The following is a 20,581-nucleotide window of genomic DNA, read 5'->3' as shown; positions in this document are numbered from 1 at the left end:
AGAAAGCTGACCAAATGAATGCTTATGAAGAGTGTAATATGTCCGTTTAACTGAATGTACTGCTGCAAATTTTTAAAAGGCAGTTTTTTTTAAATCACCACCCGTAGTTTGTGTAGATGGTGTAGATGGTGTGCTTTCCCAGGTATGGAATTGTGTCTAGCCTGCCGCAAGGAAGGATGTGTTGTTACTCACTCTGCTACACCAACCACTACTGCGATAGCAACTTCTGGCTGATGCTCATGAAACAGTTCTGACATGTGATTGATTGATAGTTATATACCCAATTTAATGTAAAAAGTGGACCATCAATATATGATATTGATTTCTTTATCCCCTTCTGTCGATCATGGTGCTCTGAGAACATTGCTACTTGCAAGGTGGTGTTACTTGTTACTTGCAAGGTGGTGTAGTTTTTTTTTTTTAGTTTTTTTTAGTTTGTCTGTTGTTTTGTCTTTCCTGGAAAATTGTTCAGTGCTACGCTAGGTGGCAACCTCTCCTTCCCATTCTCACACACTGATAAAGGGAACTTTTATCCCAATTTTAGCAATAAAGCTCACATTCCCATCTCATCTCCTGGCCTCAATACTCACGAAACTCACTTCTGTGTTAATGAATTAGCCATACCGTTCTCAGAATGTTGCTTAGTGTAACCCATGCTAGATCCCTTTCAGGGAATAAGAATTCGCTCGAGTATGAGAGTGGGTTTTCTATATAAGACGATGTGTGTGAGTGTGTCTGAGGTGGTCTTATTAGTCTTCATATGTAAGAGGTACAGTTGATGTAGAATGGACGTTTGCGTCCCTGCCCGCTCCTGGCTGTTGACCACCACTCCGTCCCGCGTGGCGGAACAGCTGGGCTATCAACTTGCTGGCTTTGTCGTTCAACACTGTACAAACACCATCAGCAATACTCCACTGCTGCGTCTGCCCAGTCATGGAGATGTATGGATGTATGTATTGAATTGTACATAGTATATACATATATGTAGATGAACACACATATATATATAGGTCAGACCGTCCTGCCAAACCATCAGCACACAGTCCCAGAACCCAATTTGTCCCAGAGTCTTATTTGATGAAGGCTGTGGTGGGATGGAGGTTGAGGGAACAGCTTTGATGCTCCTTAGGCTCTATCGATATACACTCGAGTGGTTGCTAAACACACTGATTTTGCATCCGTTCCACAGAAACAGCAGACTGCAGCAGTCAATAATATCGCCCTGTCTAATGTGGTTTCTATTGATGTCACATCAACAGCTGGGAATTGTCCCTTCTGTCCTGCCTTTAGCAACAGGGATCTGTGTGAATTTAAGACTGATTAAATATTGCGAAATGTCAGGGTTTTTGTACCTTAGTTTATACCTACCATGTCTGTAGCATATGGTCAGTTACCATGAGCAATAATGCAAGTACAAACAATGGGGAAAAAAGCGGTTGATGTAAAACCTCTTTATACAGAGACGAATGGGAGGGTACGTCAGTGGACACAAGACACACTGATAATCAGGGCCCACAGCATGCACTGCACAGTGGTCGAGGCCTTTTTCATTTTGCATTCCCGTTTTCTCCTGCTAGGTTGGCTGTCCTCCTAAAGAAACAATAAATAATGTAGATAAAAGAGTCAAATTTAGAAAAGAAGGAAATGACTGTGGCCTGGTGGTCACAAGTTGAGCCATGCCGCTTTGCCATCAGCGGCTGGAGTCAGAGAGAGCACAATTGGTACTTTCTCCAGGTGGGTAGATAGTTCTCTCTCCCCTCAGCACTCTTAAGCGAAGTTGGCGGGCACAGGCATCTGTTAGCTGGTGCAGGGGAAGACCTGGCACCTAAAAAAAGGTTGTGGCTAGCTTTGCATGTATTGGAGGAGACATGTGTTAGGTCCTTGCCTTCCTAGCGCCAGCAGCATTGCTAGTGCTAGGGGGGATTATGAACGGGTGGGTTAAGTTGCAGCACAACTGGGAGAAAAGGGTAAATATTTGACAAAAAAACCTATGGCTCTGTATTCCATCCATTTGAGGCAAGTCTAGTCGTGGATTTTAGCTAATGCCAAGCAGCCTGATGCCTAAATACCTCTGGTTCAGGATTGTTTGACCCCTTTTTCTGATTAGTCATGTAGCTGGGCTTACAACAGTATAACTTATTCAGCATCTGCCCATTAGCCTGAATTACAAGTGCTCATTGCATCAACCGCTTTTTACGTTTTTTTTTGTTTGTTTTTATTTGTTTTTTTGGCAAAAATGTTGGGCTTCCTCTTTAACATAGGATATTAATGCCTGGTTTCCCAAACCCAACACCTAGACTAAGGAAAATTTTAATGGTGAAACTCTATTAGCATTGTAATTTAGTTAATGTGTAAGAAACCAGATCATGGTGTGGTCATTTCTACTCCCCTCGACAAACTCCACCCCCACCACAGCTGACCAGCCCCCCAGCTCTGACCCCACCCCTTTGGCAGGATGGTGTCTAAATATATTTTTTGTTCTAACTGTCGTTGTACCTGCAGTTTGTTGTCAGTCTCTGAGCTATGCTGGTCTTCTCTTTCCTAACAGCAGCTCACGCTCTCAGGCTCTTTGAAAGCTTTGGGAGAAGTCGGCACTTTTTTCTCGCTGGTCTGAGAACAGCTTTATTCTCAGGATCCAAGCAGGAGAAACTGGGCCCAAGCCAGCGCGAAAAGGGCAGCTTCTAACCACAGGCCTTCTGAGAACCACAAGGGAGTTTGAATAACAGGTGGCTTAAGAGCGGAATATCAAATGAACTTGTTACTTTGCCTATACATAAAGCAGATCATGGCGCAAAGAGACTTTCTCATAGCTATGTTGTTCTTAGACTCCGCATTTTGTCGTCAGATTTACAAAACCAATTATTCCGAACTAGAACTGCTTCATTTAAACGTTTTTGTTTGTTTGTTTGTTTGATGTCACTCCCTTCCTCATCATCTGTTTTGTTTATTTTACTGTGAATTTGTGCCTTTTGTCATTTTATCTTCCAATAAAACTACGTTGGAGATGTGGGGAAAAAATAAACCTGAAAAATTCGGATTTTGAGTGATTTTATTTAAATGTTTCAGAATATAGGTAATGCTTTATGCTTCATTTTGTACCCAATATGTCTTTCTGGCCAATGCTTCCTGTGACAATCTGATTGTATTCAACCTCAAAAGCATCAGTGAGGTTCGGCACTGATGTTTAATGATTTCAAGGGTACTTGATGGAGCTACTCCAAAGAACCCAGTTCCATAGCGTTACTATATAGCTTTACCATGTAATATGTCTCTATAACCAATGCTTGCTGTGAGGATTCGATTGTATTCGGCCTCAGGAGCATCAGTGAGTTCAGGTACTGATGTTGGATGATTCCAGAGATAATTGATAATGGACTGCTCCACAGCCCAGTGGAGCCAGATATGCCTCTCTAGTCAGCTCTTGCTGTGAGGAATTGATAGTATTTACCCCATCAAGAGCATTAGTGAAGTGTGGTACTGATGGTGGGTGATTCCAGAAGCACTGGGTGGAGCTACTCCAGAGAACACAGTTTCACTGCTTCACAGCCGAGTGGAGCCCACTAGCCCTCTAGCCAATACTTGCTATCGGTAATGGTGACCTCAGGCTCATGTGCAGCCTTTCCAGAGCCTTTCATTCTATTGGCAGATATTTCCTATGGAGATTATTATAAAAGTTCTGTGTATAGAAGTAGAAGTTTTATCCAACATTTCAAGGACTTTGAGTTATGGGATACTGTGAGCTGTGACCTGTATTTATTACACGATTCAGCAGCTTGATTTGATATCCAAAAACCTAGTATGCATTTAAATACAGCTAACAAGCCTATAACACTGGATGGAAATCTCTCTGTTAATGAAATCAGAGGTAATTTTGACAGCTAATGAGTTTCTCTTTTTACTACAGCTTTCTCTCCCTCTTTCACTCTCCTGCCCCCATGTTTTTAAATCCATGTATCCCCAGGCCCCCATTAAAACGTCACAGTGAGCGCACCCAAGTCATGCTCTTACCTTACTTACTGACCACAGTCTCTCAAACAGAAAAACATCCCTTATCCAATCAGGCATTGCAGGTGGGGGCTGTAAAAGAAGGGGCTGTCTGTCTGTGGGAAGGGGACTGTAAGCCCCCTCAACCCTGCACTTGGGTCTAATCAGGATTTGTCGGTCAGATGTAGCCAGATTAATCTAAACCCTGCTTAAGGGTCTGTTTCAGCACTGGGAGACCACGGTTTGGACAGAGGGGGGGGTGAACTGGAATAACCTCGGTTGCCACGTTATACATACAACAACATAATAGCTTGTTGGATCCTGCAGAACTAACAGAAAATCAATGCATTCTTCATCCCACGTACTTCATTCAACTTCAGTCTTTGTAATACTTTCTTCACTCCCTGCTGACAAAACAGCAGCTCATAACATGGAATTTATTTAACCCCTTAATGCAGAAAGGCTTGTTACACACGGAGGTGTATTACTAAGTAACTACAGGGACCTCTGTACGAACTGGTTAATAGAAGTTTGTAATAACACTTTCAGCCCACGGGCAGACCAAAGCTCATTTAGGGATGAACTGACCTACGATGGTTTATGCTTGTCTGATGCTAGTTTAGCTACTCAACAGGCATGGTCATACTGGTGTACCAGAATACCAGTACTAAAACAACATAGCACTCCTGTCATGCAGAAGCTCATATCTCCAAAAAGGCAACTTTCCAGGAAGAAGAAAGAAAAACTTCCTTGACCTTCAGTGGAAGTCCCTGTAAAAGGACTTTATACCAGGTACGTTTGGAGCATTTCTATTGGCCCATTCATCCTGAAATTTGGACACACAAAACAGGACAATGATCAAATTCAAATGTCATGTTTGTCAAAGATCTTGGATTTACTGGCTTGGAGATGAATTATGTCTGAAAACTGAGGGTTTAGTCATGTGACTAAGTTAGTCTTCATCAACGATTTTTAAAGTTGTGGAGAATCACAGGTGTGAAGAGAGTCAGTCACTGACAGATTAATACCCACGGTCTGCAGGGTCGATCTCTGTGGATCTTCTAATAACGGTCAATATCATCTATAACGTGCCGTTCAAAGCTCCTCGAGCACCCGCGCTCTTCTCCTTATCCACATTCAGATAAACCCCGCCCCGTGTGCTCTGATTGGCTAACACTTCGTGTTACCATGATCGGCGGTGTATGAGATGCTAGCCAATCCTAGCGTAGGGGGCGGGTCTTGCCTGAATGCGGGTGGGGAAAAAATAGCAACAAATGAAAGCCCACGGGCTTTACTGCATCTTTCAGAAATCTTCGTTGGAACTGGCGCAAGTTCACACACACGACGAGAGCTACAGACTTCTACCTCAGTCTTAACCTCAAAAACAACGAGCGCAGAGGTGGGCTTCGTTTAATCTGTCTGCTGGGTTTACGTTCTTCTCGTATGACTGGAAAAAAAGTTGTGAAATTAAGTTTTTGTTGTTATTATTATTATTATTATTATTATTATTATTATAATATCTCAAATTAAGTTTTGCCTTATTGGTCGTAGTTTATGGAAGAAGTTTTTTTGCATTGAATTTGCTTGATTCAAATGCAAAAAAATCTATATAACAATAGAGATTTACAAAAAGTGACTTAATTAAAAGACAAAAAAGTGCTTATTTATAAGTGAAAATATATAGATTTGATTATCCACGTGGAAATGTGTATACATCTAGTATATTTAATGCATTTTTTTTCAATATAAAAAATCCTTAAACAAGAAAGAGCAAATTTGGGATCTATACATCACAGTATAGTGATTAAATAACTGTCAATTAGAGATTAATGATGAAGCATGAAAATGCGCTGTGGCCTCTCACCATTCTGAGACTATAACCCTGGATCCTGTTGTTTTAGAGGGCTCAGTGCTAATGAATACACATTTGAGTGGCACAGGCATGCAGCACATGTGACCTTGAATGTTCATTATGTGTAAAAGCTTTTCAGGACATAAGCTTTCTGGTGAATGAGCAATGCTTTAGCTGTGATTAACCCTGTATGTGGCATGTAGGTTGGAAAATGAGTGCTGGAGGTCTACGAAGCAGACGAAGACACCATGCATGCAGGTATGATCATCACTGGCCAGACTGACAGTGAAGCATTCTTAGTTGGGAAGGAGCTGTGGAAGACAAAGACGTATGATGCCAGGAGACGTCATTGTCTCATGAATTGGGATATGGGATCTTAAATAAAGGAAGTCTTGTTCCACACTGTCGGCTCCCTAATTCCATATAAGATGATTAGAACAACATGCATTCAATAAACGGCTTAGACTGGGAAAAAATAGGATTGAGTAGATGTGCCAGTATCCTTTATTGTACTGTGTGGTTCAGCTTTGCATTGTGGTGTTGTAAATATAATCAGCATATCATTTAAGTTTAGCAAATTGATAGATGTCCAAAATGCTGTCTCAGTTAGCCATTCTTTTGAAATCAAGGTTATTTATAATGAGTTTATCTTGCCGATTGCAGTAGATGTTGGATCGTTGCTGTGAGAATTAGATTATGGTTATCAGTTCTGGATCACAAAATCCACTCTAACTCATTCCAGAAATATTGGATGGAGCTTCTTCACTCCAGAGAAGCCCAATGCTGAGGGGCTCTACTCCTCTCTAGTCGATACTTGGGAATGGTGGTCTCGGGTTAACACATGACTGCTGCAGAGCTTCGTATTCTTCTGGCCACTTTGTCCTTTTTACTTGCTTTCTCTCTTTTTTTAAATTCTTTCTCTCTCTCTAAAGATGCATATGACTGCATCACAGAGATGCATTGCAGTGTTGGGGGCTTGGTGTAACAGGATTAACTTGTGTGTGAAAAGGCCATTGTTTTATGTCTGCTCCATATAATGCTTTGATTTTGTGGATTAGTAGATGAATACATTTGGATTCAGAAGGACAACACTTTTGACTAAAATTCGGGGTGAGCTGTTTACCCGGCTGGCAGGCTGCATTGTGAGTCTTACCTGTGGGAAGGGCAGGGGATTAGAGGACAACTTCATGACTTCTAACTGATTCATCAGCCCTGTAGGCCTTGCAGTTCTTAAAACATCTCCATGCAGAGTCGTGTCCTGCTATGACTGGAACTCGTTTCTGTACCCATGATATCAGAGCTGAGCTGCTGCAAATGAAATGAAAAGGAGTCTTGAGCAGAGATGAAGGCTAGATTATTAGGCCTGGTCATAAATTCAGCAGCATGATCTGAACAGGAACTCTTTATCTGATCAAACATAATGCAGGTGTAAAGCCTTGCTAAGTGTGTATTATTGCAAAATTCTCAACCTCGCATTTCCATGTCTATCTTCACAAAAATGTGGGTGTTTAATCTGTCTGAGTTAGATGAGGGCAATATTCACATTGCTTGAGTGTCTTAAACAGGATTAGCAACTGACGCCATTCTGTTGTGTTGCTCAAGTCCAGCAACAAAACACTCAGTGAAGTTGTTCATTGTGTGTGGCGAACCTTTTTATGCAGCTGGCTTGCTCCAGATCACTCAACCTAATCTCATTCTGTTTCCCACTGCCACACTGAACTGTCTGAAGACCAGACTGTCTGAAAATTTTTTGAAGATTTGGAACTCTTCGAAGATTTTGAGAGTTTCAAGAACTTTGTGAAGTTCTGCACAGTCTAGGAGTTCTGGTGGAATACCATATGGAACTAAGGACTAATTGTGGATGATATCCTGTTAATGTTCTGTATTTGGTGGAGAATCCATAGTACTGAGAGGAAAAAGACCAAAGAGTACTTTGCTGAAGGATCAAGATTCCAAAAAGTTCCCTTCTTGAGATATCACCGACCTTACCATTCCTTTCTCTCATCAGTTTCCATCTTTATCTACACAAAGCTGTTACCTCTGAATTCTTGTTTTGCATTTTTGGGCACATTGGGTCTGAGTTGTTTTTCGGCACCTGGCCTTGTTCAGTCTGTTTGGCTGCAGTGGCGGCAAGATGGCAGGGGTTTTGGAAGGCCCACGGATGCGTTCAGATAGCAACTCCAGCACAGCGTCCAACAGGACACTGTTGCGCCAGAGGCTCTCTCAGCTCCTCACATGCGTGGAGGACCTCAGTTCTGATGATGACGCCACTGAAGAGGTGTCCCGCACCCTGGATGAAGCCTTCCAGCTCTGTGGAAGATATAGTGGAGACTTCTTCAGGTGTCTTATCCACTGTTCCTCTAGTCAGTCTAGTCCTCTGCTTGTCCTGCTTGTATTCCTTTTGGTCAATTTCTTAAGCGACCCCCCTGCTGTTTTTCTGTTCTTCTGATTGGTGTCAATAATCTCAATTTTGAATCCTAGATATATTTGTTTAATGGTAAAACAGATGGTGCAGGTCTTTTGGGCTTGGTTAACCCATTTACACTTTCATTCAATTTCAGTTCATATAAAGGAGCAAAAAGGTTTCTCTGTAGCATTGAGATAGAATAATCTACTTTAGGCTCTTGAAGCAGCTTTAATGGATAGCTCTTCAAGGACGTTAATGGTACTGTATTATATAAATTGCCAGAGATTTCTAGTATGGCCAAACCAAAAATTATTTAGAAACTTACTTTTAAAGAGTATATTTGTCATGTTTGGGATTGTGGATGTTTGGGTAGCCTGCTGATGATGTTGTTGCTGTTTGTGTCAGCCAGTTAAATGTTCTTTTTAGTGGTTCAGTAGTTTGTGATATTGTCGTGTACGTTTGTTTCATGTGTTCTCTTCCTTTGCTTTTCATGTGAATGTAAGAGAGGAACCATCTCTCTCTCTGTCTCTCAGACTGCACATAGTGACATGGAACGTTGCCACGTCCGAGCCTCCGGATGATGTGAGGTCGCTGTTGCAACTGGACTCTGACTCCCCTACCGACCTTTACGTGATTGGGTGAGACGCAATAGGAATAGGGATAACAGGAATTTTACTGTAATAGGATACATTTCGGACACAGCTTTGAATTCCTTAAAGCAGGATTACAGTTCAAAAGAAATGATAGGACATTTTCCTCTCAACACTAAGTCTGTGCTATTGCAGTCTGCAGGAGGTGAGAGCTACTCCAGTGAAGTATCTCTCCGATTTGCTAGCAGAAGACTCATGGAGCCACCTCTTCATGAACACCCTGGGACCAAATGGCTTTGTTAAGGTACAGAGCGCTGGACTCGGGTGCTGTGTGGATGTTCTGTGTGATTCTATGATATATTTTCTTTATGTGATGAAGAGAAAGAGAAAGAGAAAGGAAGGAATTGATTGAAACAGGGAGACATCTTATGTAATGACAGGCTGTTTGACCAAAAATGTAACCCTACGATACTCACAAACAAGGTTCAGAGGTTCAGAAACAAGAAGCAGTAGCTATACAGTCATGCCTCATGCCAAAGGGCCAGAACAGACTGTAAATGCAAATATATTTGGTCTAAGCAGGAACAGGAAAATATGTGAAACTGATTAAAATAAGAAAAATAGTAACAAAATAATAAAAAGGTAAATACATACATAAATGTTGATGTTTAGTGTTTTAGAAATATGTTGATACATAATAATTATAAAGGGGTTGTCATGTTGTCCACCCATTGTCTTTTGGCACTGTTATTTTCTTTTATCCAGCTGACAGTGGAACAGGAACACAATAGGTGGTTTCAGGCAAAACCTCATTAAGGCCTACTGTAAGCCAGGCTGGTGGAGAACACTGGCCTCTTTGTATCGCACCGGCAGATTTGTGTGACGCAATCAGGACTTTGATTGGCCAACCTTTGCTAACTAGGGTAATTAGCTGCAAGTCCTCACCCCCTTGTAACTATGTGTTTGTGTATGTTGACCCCAGGTGACCTCTGTGAGGATGCAGGGTCTGCTCCTCATTGTCTTTGCTAAACAAGCCCATCTTCCATTTATCCGCGACATCCAGAGCACATACACTCGCACCGGCATTTTGGGCTACTGGGTAACTCATTTCTCATTGCTGTCTGCTATTAAAGTTGTAAAAGAAAACTGTATGAAGAGGGCTTGTAATATATTATGTTATTTAAAGGATTAGCTCAGCAAACTTTTAATCCTTTAGAAAAACATAATCACATATCACATCATTTTGTACTTTCCATTTGTTATGCAGTGTTAGGAACCACATAAGCAAAGTCAGATCACTTGAGAATGTTACTCATTATGGTTGAAGAAAGGGTGTTCCTTTAGAGTGAATCTTTAAAGAATGGACAACACAGGAAGGGTAGATGCATTCGGTTGCGTTGTCCAAGTTCAGCAACAAAGCTCTCAGCAGTGATCAGCATGCGTGCGTGCCCTCTAACACGGCCAGCTTGTTTCAGATCACACCACCTAATCTCAGTTTTCTTCCCACTGCCACATTGGGAAGCTATCTTGCTTATGCAGTGTTTTTGGTGGAGAATCCAAAATGCTGAGAGGAAAAGGCCAAAGACACTAATGGAAGAGTAAACCCTAAGATCAAATTGACCTTTACATTTCCTTTCTGAACACATTGGGCCTAAGTTCATACAGCTTAGGTTCACAGTGTCAATAAACTAAAAGTAGAGGAGTACTAATATTAAAAGAAATCTGAAATTCAGAATTTAATTGGACCCCACGGTAGATATGCAGTTTACACAATCCTGTCATTACCTGTTGTAGTAGACACAACCCTTAAACACCAAACATGCCTTTGCTGATCAACTACATTAAGGTAAGGAGAAATTGTGCACATCAAAATCAAGGCAGCTATGCCACCCTATGAAGGATTGTTGCTGAACTATTCTTTTAAAACTCTCAAGGATATTTTCTGTCCTCATTAAAAACAGTAAATGTAAAAAAGTAAAGTCCTGCCTTGTTCGGGCATAGCAGGAAGAGAAGATATTGTATATGAAGATGTTGTATTGTAACTCCACAGGGGAATAAAGGTGGCGTGTCGGTGCGTTTCTCCTTCTATGGTCACATGCTTTGCTTCCTGAACTGCCACCTTGCAGCGCATATGAACTACGCTGTGCAGCGAGTGGATGAGTTTGAATACATCCTGGACTCGCAAGACTTTGACTTCTACAACACACCACAAGTGCTCGACCACAAGTTAGTACATGCAGATATTGGGCACAGTGACTCACAAAAGCACAGTAGTCGTGATTCTGTTTGTACTTAAAGCACAAATATCATATTTTCTCTAGTTCTTGAAACAATTTAATGCTGTAGCTGTATATCGTCACTGTCGCACAAAAAATGGATCACCATTTGACGCAATGACACAATTACTTGAATTATATCACAATGTCATGATGAATGGACCAATAGAAATTCTCCAAAATGACTTGGAATTACATCTTTTTACATTGGCTTCCATTTAAAGAAGTTGGCACTTTTGGAGATTAGAAAGTTTTTGTGTGACAGATGATAAACTATATGGATAATTGTATATATGGACACCTGCTTATACATTGTTTCTTTAGAAATTAAGGTTGAAATGTTTATCCTCCTTTTGTTGGAGTAACAAAAGTCTATTCTGTACAAGGAAGGCTTACTACTAGATTTTGGAGCATTGCTGTAAGGATGTGATTGCATCCTGCGACAAGAGCATTATTGAGGGCAGGATGGTGGGTAGTGACCACACTACCTCATTCCCCAGCTGATCCCAAAAGTATTGGATAGAGCGCCATCATTCCAGGAAACACAGCTCCACTGCTCCACATTTCAATGCTGGGTTGGGTTTTATACCACTCTAACCCACACCTGACATTAGGCATGGTGCCAATAGGTTCATGTTTATCTGCTCCAGAGAATCCTATTCTTTTGGCAGTACTTTTCTACAGGAATGTAGTTGAATAAAGTAGTTGCATGCACAAGAGGTGTCCAAAAACATTTAGACATATAATGTATACATTTTACCATGTGTGTCCTCATTTGCACACATGATAAGTGTGTGTATGTGTGTGTGTGTGTGTGTGTGTGTGTGCTGTGTTTGTATAAGGGTGGTGTTTTGGTTTGGTGATTTGAACTTTCGCATCGCGGACCACGGCCTGCACTTCTTGCGTTCCTCTATCAACAGTGGCCGTCTCAACCTGCTGTGGAGCAAAGACCAAGTGAGTCAGAAATACACACAGAGACACACTCACAAAATAGAGCTCTATACAACTTTTTAGAAATGTCTTGTGGTTCATAGAGTGTGCAAATACAACGTTTGCACTCTCTATGATGTGTGTGTGTGTGTTTTCCTCAGTGCTGTGCAAATATTGTCCCTGTTGTTCTACTGTGCTTGTTCTATGGATTTTCTTCATTGGGCTGTATTCCCCCATGATGCATGTGCAAATGTTATCTTTGCTACTATACACCGGGCATATGCATGTGTGTTTGTGTGTAGCTGATGATGATGAAGAAGAAGGAGCCACTGTTGCAGGAATTTGAGGAAGGACCTTTGCAGTTCAAACCTACATACAAATTTGACCGCTTCTCTGAGACGTATGACACAAGGTAAAACCCCCTTACATGCGCATATCGTTTAGTACATCTATACACACTGCATGCACACCATATATATTTTCTGGGGCAGTGGTGGCTCAGCGGTTAGAGCGCCGGGATATCGATAACAGGGTTGTGGGTTCGATTCCCGGGCTTGGCAAGCTGCCACTGTTGGGCCCTTGAGCAAGGCCCTTTACCCTCTCTGCTCCCCGGGCGCTGGAGTTGGCTGCCCACCGCTCTGGGTGTGTGTGTGTACTCACTGCCCCTAACACGTGTGTGTGTGTGAGTGTGTGTTCACTACCAGATGGGTTAAATGCGGAGGACACATTTCGCTGTACAGTCCACACTGTACAGTGACGAATGCGTGCACCTTTATCCTTTATCCTTTATCCTTTACCCACTGTGTGCTCTAATATCAGACAAAACAGAGAAGATTAGATAGAATTAACAGCACTGTGGAAAGTCGTCTACTATTTTACAGCGTACAGGCAGAGAGAGCGCTGAATCATGTCTCAGAGAACTTCATCTCTTTTTCTTTCCTCTCACAGCCCGCAGAAGACGTGGTTTGGGTTTAAGTAAGATTCGATTAGAAATATACTACTTTTTTCACATGGTTCCTTCCTAACTTCCTCACTTGCCTCAGTAAAGAGCACTGGGTGTCCTATAACGTCCATTACTAATGTGCCTTCCCTCGCCTTTCCTGCACACCAGAATCCGTATGTACTGTAGATCTGCTTCATTTACGTTTATGGCATTTAGCCGACCATCTTATCCAGAGCAACTTGCAAGGTTACTCATATTATAGAGGTTTGCCAATGTAGCATTAGGAGTGTTGCCCAAGGACTCCTAATGCTGTAGCGCAGCATTGTAACCCACACCAGGAACCGGACCCCAGTCCACCATATGGTGTGGTAGCTCACTGGCAGGTAGTGGTGTTATCCATTGCATTACAGCAACCACATGACTGTTGCCATGGCAAACTGTATGTCCCCACAGAATGACCGATAACAGTATGTCCTGAGCCAACTGGAATTTGTCTGGATGTTGTATTGAGGCATTTTGATATAGTAAGAGGCTTAGTTAGGTGAGACTAGGAATTCTATAGTCACTCTAATCTCTAAAGGTTTGTGCAATTAGAGTTATGAAGTGTTTATTGGATGCCAGTGCAATGAGCAGCAGACTAGTCAATAGCTCTGGGGTTGAGCTGGGATATATTGGGGGGTGGTGAGTGGCTCTCACAATTTAAGTCTTAAGGCTTTAATCAAAACATGACCAATGTTTCACCCACATCATCTCAGTGTCACTGAAGTGGTAGTGGAACTTTAAGAGGAGGAACATGCCTGAAGCCCCTCCTACTTTCTATCTAACATCATATAAATTCCCATCCTTACCTTGTCCTATGATGAAGTTTCTGCATACCACCACCTTCCCATCACATTCTTTTGACTCACTGGATACCCATAAATATCTTTTGGATGGGACTGAGACATTTGGGGACGGACATCTCCTCATATACTATGGGATAGCTGTGTCTAGTGCAATGTCTGTTTCTTTCATTCTACCATCGTCCATTGCAGTGGCAACCTACCCACTCCACCTTCATGCAAGTGTTACCTCCAACCCAAACCTAATTCATTTCTTCATTCAGCTAATCAAGCCCTTCTGAAAGCAGCAGTTACATGGACCAGGTGTGCTTGACTTGAGTTGGAACTAAAGTAATCGGAAAGGTAGATCTCCAAGAGCAGGGTCGGAGACTACTGCCTTATTGCATTGCTCCATTTCTTGGTTCCATAGAGCGTCCACCTGTTTTCCAGGTATTAGTCATATGCATAGAGAACTACTGTATTGAACAGTTTGCACAACCCTGGAATCTGGTCTGGCATAGCATGATCGTATATTTATTAGGTAGATGTCTCCCTCTTCTATATAGATTCTATGGCATGCTTTTGAACATCTGCATGTGAACACCTGGTCTGTAGAGGCAGATCAAAGCATGTGTAGGATGTACATTGTCTGCATGTTCCTATTCTGTCCTGCTTTTGTTCAAACAAGCACCACAGTGACTAACATTGTATTACACAGCACTTTAGTTAGTACACCATGGGCCCTATCTTACACCATGCACAAGGCGCGCCACAATGCTTATTGCTATGTTTCACCCTGCCAACAGTCTTTTTTCACAGCTTCAGTCTGCATTGTTTAAATAGCAACAGAGCTTGTTACTATATATACGCTGATGGTAGTGGTGGTCTCGAAATGAGGTGTGTTCAGGTAAATTTCTGGCATATTGCTATCTTGCCAAAACGGAAAACACAGATGCACTGCTGACTGAAAACATCCCAGGCAGACGTCAACAGTCAGACGTTCATTGCTATCTTGGCAGTTATTTGTCACAGGTGCATGCCCAATGCGTGTACACCCGTGCTTGTCGCGCACAAATGGACATGCAGCAGTGCACAAACCCATAGCGCATGCCAGTTGGCAGCTATGCAAACCCTTACATCCGCGCAAGGCGTCCTTTCCCCATTACAATAGCAAAAACACACTGACACACCCTAAATCAAGCTGCGGTGCGAGGTTGACGGCTCACCTGAAGATCACCAAAATAGGGCCCTGTATGTCTAAATGTTTTTGGATAACCCTTTAAATGAATACATGCAGCTACATTTAGTTGCAAGTTGCAGATATGCTAATCCACACACATAGCTTGTCGAGTTCCTGTAGAGAAGTGTTGCCAGAAAAAAGGACTGTCTGGAGCAGATAAAAATCTATTGGCACTATGCCTAATGCCAGGCTTGGGCTAGAGGGGTAAAAAAAAATCCCCCCAGCATTGGTGGTGCTCCATCCAAAACTTTTGGGTACTTTTTTCCAGGTGAGATGAGGTAGTGATCATCCAACATTCTGACCTCACTAATGCTCTTGTGCACTCAAATCCTCACAGCAATGTTACAAAATCTAGAGAAAAGCCTTCCCTGGACACTAGACAGTTACTCCAACAAAAGCAGGATGAACTCTTTTTAATACTGTTGATTTCAAAAGAAACAATGAATGAGTAGGTGTCCCAATACTTTTGCTTTTTCCACCATTTAAAAAGTAAGAGCAGTGGAAGCAGTGTTAAAAGCAGTGCTGGTCAGGACACCTGAACTACAAAAGTCATGTCCAGTCCACTAGGGGGCAGTGTTAAATCAGTTGTCACAGTTCCAGTTCAGTATAAACCCAGCCTGAAATTGTCACAGACATGTGTTTAATGTACAGGCTTTAAATCCAAATCCGAGATTTAACCTGTTTGATTCTGAGTATGATATCTGAGAAAGCCTGTCTGACGTCATATTAAAGGAAAGCTACAATAAATAAAGGTTAATAGTCAGTAATAGTGCTAACTGGTGACTAGTACACTATATTTACAAATGTATTGGGACACCCATTCTTTAATTGTTTCTTCTGAAATCAAGAGTATTAAAAATCAAGTGTATCCTGCTTTTGTTGGAGTAACTGTCTCTACTGTCAAGGGAAGACTTTCTAATAAATTTTGGATCAGATTGCATTCAGCGACAAGAAAGTTAGTGAGGTCAGGATGCTGGATGATCACCACACCACCCCACCTCATCTCACCTCAACTCCCCAAATCATCCCAAAAGTATTGGATGGAGCACCAACCTTCCAGTGAACTCAGTTCCACTGCTTCACAGCTCGATGTTGCTGCTATGTCTCCAGCCCACCCCTGGCATTAGGCATGGTGCCAATAGGTTCATGTTCATCTGCTTCAGAGAGTCCTATTCTATTGGTAATACTTCTCTACATGGACAAGACAATCTGTGTGTGTGTGCATTTGAATGTTTGTGTTAGCAATGGGTGCAACATAAAGTAACTGAATGCATTCATTAAAAGGTGTGTCCACAAACATTTGGACATATAGAGTTGCTTCAGTTAGTTGCTAGCCATGTTCTAGACCTAGACTCCTTAACTCCTTAATTTTGTAACATGCCTCTTCTCACCATGTGCCTGTGGTCGGACAGTGGCAAGAAGCGGAAACCAGCCTGGACAGATCGGATCCTGTGGCGAATAAAACCCAGCAATGATGGAGGGAGAGGGTCAGTTGTAGACGAGGAAGAGTTCCCCTTGAAGGTGACACAAGACCTGTACACCTGTGATGCGTCATATGGAGTCAGTGACCACAAACCTGTCATCGGAACCTTTAATTTGGAGGTGAGCACAGCAGGAAAGGATCTGTAAATGCAACATGTAAATTGTACAAATGCAGGTCAGTTTGAAGACACTGTATGGCTTAGTTTAAATGTTTTTATGGTTTTGTTTTTATCAAATATAAAAAGAGAGCACATACTGTATACTCTGGACATGGTGAGGCGGCCTGCAAGTAACAATTTTCAGTATAATAAATTATTAAGTGCAACATCATATTATATTGGACTGTAGGACCTAAATTAGTTTCCACTTTGCACAGGAGCGTTCATCTCAATTTACATTTATTACATGTTTGAGCATGGCTGGCTACAATTAAGCAAGAACACAACTTGCATTTGTTAGATATATCCTATTGGAAATCGTACAGCATGCTGTAAAAATCCAGTGTAGACCAGCTTTTGCTTGCAGCTGGTTAAGATGGTCTGATCTAGATAGCCAATCTGGTTAAAAACTGGTCATCCAGGTGAAAGCATACTAGATGTGTACACTATGGTTTGGACATCAGAGTTCAGTACGAGTTCAGTACAACAGGACAAATCCCTTTATTTTGAAGAGTCAGCATAGTGTATGTTTTCACTTGGGTTTGATGGTAATCTGGTCCTCAAGCTGGTCATGCTAATTGACTAGCTTGGTCAAGTTCATGCTCGTAGATCATATTACCCATCAATCCCAAGCGAAAATACACCCTGTGCTGACCAAGAGCTAAGCTGGTCAACCACTTTCACCAACTTGACCAGAGCTGTTTATTTACTTAGCCAACAAGTAAGTTTACAGCTGTTGAGTGCATTTCCTCTTTGCTCACAGCTGCAGAAGCAGGTGGAGACGCCACTGGTGTTCGTAAGCGCTGAGGGCCAATGGAGCGCTGACGAGGATGCAGTGCTTACCTACGTCATCCAGGAGAGGTTTGACGCCTGCACCTCAGACTGGATCGGCCTCTACAAGGTCACGTCTGTGAAGTCATATATGAACACATGACGAAACTTCATGAAGTCCTCACTAATTCTGAACGATCAGAGATTGCATTGTGTTCTTATTTATCAGCACAGAGAAGCCGTTTGGTTAATAAAGCTGTACATTCGTTTGGCTTCGTGTCTGTGTTTATAGATTGGCTTCAGGAGTGCCTTCGATTATATCGCCTTCGCCTGGGTCAAGGAGGAAGAGATTGCTGCAGTTAATGAAGTTGTTCAGGTGCGTATTGATGTTTTTTGAGTCGTATCTTTTGTGGCACATGTATAGAATGTTTGAGTGGTTTTGTGTGGTCTTTGTTAACTCTCCCAGTTGAGCATGAAGAAGGATGACCTCCCCCTGCTGGCAGGGGATTACATTCTGGGCTACTTTAGCAGAAACATGCAGTCCCTGGTGGGTCTTAGCCCTACTTTCCAGGTAGGGACCATCATAGACATGTGCACATGCACACATGTAACACAACAGATAAAAGAGAAAACCTGCACACTGAATCACAAAGCTTTAAAGCAATACTTGAAAAAGCATCCTTGTTATTTTCATTTGAGCCAAATTAAAACTGTGAACAGATTGGTACTGTTGGAAAACTGGCAAAAGACCACAAATGTGCTTTTTTGTGATTGCAAAAAAAAAGCTTTTTTATTGTGTATATTTTCTTTGTAAAAGATACATAACTATATAACTGTAACAATATATATATAACTGTAATCTGCCAGAGAATATATAACTGGAGAATATACAACTGCATACCTATAACTGTATAGATGGATTTATACTGTGGATTTAGAACTGTATTTGATGGCTATATAACCATAATATATCAGCTATTATTGTGACTGTATATGTGAGGGTATATAATTGTTTTATATTGAGGGTATATTTATATAATGAGGGTATATTTATATTTTACTATGTGACTAGCTTTAGCTGTGTATATCCTTTATAGAGGATATATAACTAATATTTTAGAGAATATATAACTGAGCATACATAACTGTAATATACAGAGGGCTTCAACAAAATCCCAAAGCATGCTTTGACTTGTGTGTTTCAGATAATGGAGTCTAGACTGGCTCTGTTGGAAGGCCTGGTGCCTGAGAACGTTAATGGACTCGACAAGTAATCGCAGCCAGCTGCACCTGTATTCACCAAGCACCTGAGAACAACAGCCAGCGTTCATCCAGGATCAGTTCAGAGCCTGTAGACAGACAGCTGGGTCACTGTATGCTAAAAGACTAAACTGATCCAGGAACAGCTCTTTTCTGATAAATTATAGTACCTGCAGTGATCAAAGTGCTAGACTGAATGTACTTCCAGCATGAATAAATCTATCAGGAATACACATTTGTCTTTCAGTTTGTGTACTTTCAGGAGTAATGACTTTGGTGATGAAATTATATATGAATTATTTGAATTATAAAATAAAGTAAATTTAGTGTTTGACTGTTTGCAATGTGCTCTGAAGTGTCCTTACAGTGGTGGACCACACTGCTGCTCTAATTCCTCTCCCACGTGGTGCCTCTTTTGTAGAACAAAAACATCCTGACCTCACTCTTGTTGCTGTGTGCAATCCAATCCTCACAGCAATGCTACTAAATCTAGCAGAAAGCCTTCCATGGACAGTAGAGACAGTTACTTTGCCAAAAGCGAGATAAACTCTTTTTTGAATTCCTTTGAATTTAGAAAAAAAAACACCAGTACTTTTGTCTATATAGTGGATATACAATTGATGAGAAATATGTGGACTGTATCACAGTGTAAACTCCGAAACTGCACTGATTGTTTCTCTAAGATTGTGTTTCTCAACAACTGCATGTAATATTTCCCATTGGCTCCTAGCACCAACTATTAGCATATTAGGCACAACGTCCTCTTTGTCACTCACCATCAAGAGTGTTGTCATTCCCCCGAGGCAACTTAACAGTATTTATTATGAACTTTTTGTGGACACCCCTTTTAAAGAATGCATTCAGCTACTTTAAGTACTGACACAGACTTGCAAATGCACACACAGCTTGTCTAGTCCTTGTATTAGTATTGCCAATAGAATAGGACTCTCTGGAGCAGATAAACATGAACTTATTGACATCATACCTAATGCCAAGTGTGGCTTAGAGGGGTACAAAGCCCCCAGTACTGAGCTGTGGAGCAATGGAACTGTGATGATGATGATGATGATGATGATGATGATCATTTAGTACTTTTGGGATGAGTTGGAGGGAAGCTGTGTTCTGCTTTTTCAGTAATATACAGGGACCTAAAGTTTGCCTGATGTTTGTGCAATACAACATCAGTAAGTATAATTTACATATGTCCCTTTGCCTCTGTGCACCATCGATTTGCATATTAGGCATGTCCTCTCCATCACTCACCATCAGTATGTAATCTTTCCTCCTCAGTCTATTTTGTATTGAGTGTATATTGAGTGTTTTTTTTTATTTTGGCTAACTGCCTGGCCTCTGTGTTGTTGTCTGGTACTAAAGTGTTCTCTGTATTTTGGTGAGATACTTCATAAGCTTATGTTAATGAGGTCATTTCAGTCACTGCTTATGAAATCTCACACAAAAACTGTTGTTGGTGTTGTTATTTCTAAGCATTCTCTCAGTACGTGAGAGTACAAAATGATGACATTTAACCTTTTGTGCCATGCATTTCCTGCAGTATTGATTTATTCTCTATGAATATGAATGTTTGTCTCAGTGTACAGCTGTAGAGGCTAAAAAAAGTCCACCCAGAAATCCACCCAAGACTTGTTTATACGCCTTGAGCTTAACCAGAAAAGTGTTGGCCATGGACACACAGCAGACGTTCTTGCCTAAAGCTAATGGGAGCCTCAGGCCTTTGGGCTGTAGTTACACTTCATGCCTTCAGATGGCAGTGTTGGTACTTGGATGATAAAAACTCAGACCAAGCCTGCTATCAAAATGATCTAGTGTTAGTATTACCTTTAAGTTATTCCCAGAGAAAATGGTTTCC

At 41.5% G+C, this 20,581-nt stretch overlaps 1 protein-coding gene across 2 annotated transcripts; it reads left to right on the top strand.

The window, feature by feature from the left end:
- Window positions 1-4,644: 4,644 nt before the first annotated feature.
- On the top strand, window positions 4,645-18,929 carry inpp5kb (inositol polyphosphate-5-phosphatase Kb). Of its 2 annotated transcripts, XM_072658950.1 has the most exons (15): window positions 4,645-4,776; window positions 5,292-5,383; window positions 6,040-6,094; window positions 8,777-8,881; window positions 9,029-9,137; window positions 9,816-9,932; window positions 10,884-11,059; window positions 11,952-12,063; window positions 12,342-12,451; window positions 12,988-13,014; window positions 16,456-16,645; window positions 17,447-17,584; window positions 17,747-17,830; window positions 17,921-18,025; window positions 18,660-18,929. In XM_072658950.1, exons 3-15 carry the CDS (start codon window positions 6,048-6,050, stop codon window positions 18,726-18,728), a joined length of 1,389 nt encoding a protein of 462 aa, XP_072515051.1. In that variant the 5' UTR covers window positions 4,645-4,776; window positions 5,292-5,383; window positions 6,040-6,047; the 3' UTR covers window positions 18,729-18,929. The 2 variants fall into 2 exon arrangements, with proteins under 2 accessions (XP_072515051.1, XP_072515052.1); XM_072658951.1 differs by lacking the exon at window positions 12,988-13,014.
- The last annotated feature ends 1,652 nt before the right edge of the window (window positions 18,930-20,581 follow it).

This window comes from Salminus brasiliensis, chromosome 16, assembly GCF_030463535.1.
Source record: "Salminus brasiliensis chromosome 16, fSalBra1.hap2, whole genome shotgun sequence".
Lineage (NCBI taxonomy): Eukaryota > Metazoa > Chordata > Actinopteri > Characiformes > Bryconidae > Salminus > Salminus brasiliensis.
Note: the sequence above shows the minus strand (reverse complement) of the source record. Positions and strands in the feature narration are given on the sequence as shown.